The 1,527-nt window shown below is 67.8% G+C and overlaps 1 protein-coding gene across 1 annotated transcript in view; it reads left to right on the top strand.

Annotated features, from left to right (window-relative positions):
* The window catches only part of H696_00304 (hypothetical protein), a gene marked incomplete at both ends in the record, with an annotated part of 1,808 nt that extends 1,720 nt beyond the window's left edge, over nucleotides 1-88 (top strand). Inside the window, one exon of the mRNA XM_009494152.1 lies at nucleotides 73-88. Within this exon, the coding sequence (XP_009492427.1) occupies nucleotides 73-88 (16 nt within the window). The remainder of the gene's footprint in view (nucleotides 1-72) is intronic.
* Nucleotides 89-1,527: the final 1,439 nt, after the last annotated feature.

Genomic DNA, 1,527 nt, shown 5'->3' on the forward strand with positions numbered 1-1,527 from the left:
GGGGTTGCCTCGGCTGACGGTGGACGGACGGGGGGCACGGGCCGCCGTGGCTGTGGTCCCGTGGGGGAACAGTATTATTTTTACCTAAGGCCCCGAGGGCAGAAAGTGGCACGCGAACGGCCAGGGTCAGGAGCGAGGGAGAATGTGGGGTCATTTGCGTGAGCATGTGCGTTTGTGTATCTTTCGTCTGGGCCTACTCGCCTGCCCGGCCCCCCCCCCCCCTCGGGCCGGCCCCCGGTGTGCTGGTTCCTCGAGAGGGGAGAGCACAGGACGTTCGTAGGGAAGACTCACGACACAGATACACATCTCAGTATTTAAAAAGCCGATTTTCTTAGGAACCAAGCACACTTGGGCCAGGGAAACTGAGCCAGAAGGCGGTGGGCCGGGCGGGTGTCTGTCGCGAGGAGAGGACCAGCTCGGAGGCATGGTCGAGGGTTGCGCGTACGATGTGTGGTGGGTGTTTCCTACACACTTCACACGGGGCAGGGTTGTCCTAAACTGGCACGCGACGAGCCGGCGGCCCGCGGGCCCCCATTCGCTGAGTTATTCGGGCGCGCGTGGGCGCCGAACGCGGAGAACCCGGCGGGGCATCCGTCTTGTTCCTTGGTCTGGGCAACTGGGGCAGGATAGAGGGCAGGGGGGGGGGGGAAGGGGGAGGGCGGTCCCCGCAGCAAGTGTGGTTCCGCTTTGGGCTCCCACCCCACGGTCGGCCTCGGGTGTTGGAACACCCGCAGTCCGGTGTGTGACTTGGGCACCACCGATACAGTGCCCCGCTCTGGCAGGCCCGGGAAGTTCCCCGGATGTGGTGCACGGAATGGGGGGGACAGGGGGGGGGGGGGGCACAGGTCAGTCGAGGCAAGGCCCGGGCTCCAGCGGATTGGAGGATATTGCCTCGCGGCCCCCGGGCTCCGGTCCGTGCACCCGCCCGAGGAAGGAGGGGGCGGCGCGTGTCTCCCCGGCAGGCGGACGGGGGTTTCCGCCACCAGGGGCACTCCTGGGAGGGTCGATATTAGGGTATTCCCCGCGGCCGGGGGGCACGCCGCGGCCACGAGAGGCGGGGCTCCGAGGGCTGACGCTCGTGCGGGCCGGTCGGACCGGCGGGCAGGGGCTGGCGCCCCACCGCCGCCCGCGCTCTCTCGTCCACGCCCGTGTTGTTCGGTCCGTGTTCACCCCTATAATCCCTCAGTCTTCTTTTGCTGATCTGCCCCCAGGTCTCTCCCTCTCTCTCTCTCTCTCTCTCTCGCGCACCCTGCACCTTGCTTCCTGGGGGGTGGGGCTGGGGCCCGGACGCAATATATCCGTCCCTGCGTCTGAATTCCCGGCTCCCGGTCCGGGTCCTGTTGGGGGACTGGCCTAGGTTGTGGTGGGATGTACCGTTGATTGTGCCGCGTTGCTCTCCGCCGTCCTCCTCCATCCGCGAGTAGGCGGGCCCGGCGAGAGGGGCACATGTGTTCCGCTCGGCTTTGGCCCCCCCACTCTACCCAGGCATCCGGGGGGGGGAGGCCGGCCTCGCGTCTTCGCTCCCCC

Source organism: Fonticula alba, assembly GCF_000388065.1.
Source record: "Fonticula alba strain ATCC 38817 unplaced genomic scaffold supercont2.1, whole genome shotgun sequence".
NCBI classification, from domain to species: Eukaryota; order Rotosphaerida; family Fonticulaceae; genus Fonticula; species Fonticula alba.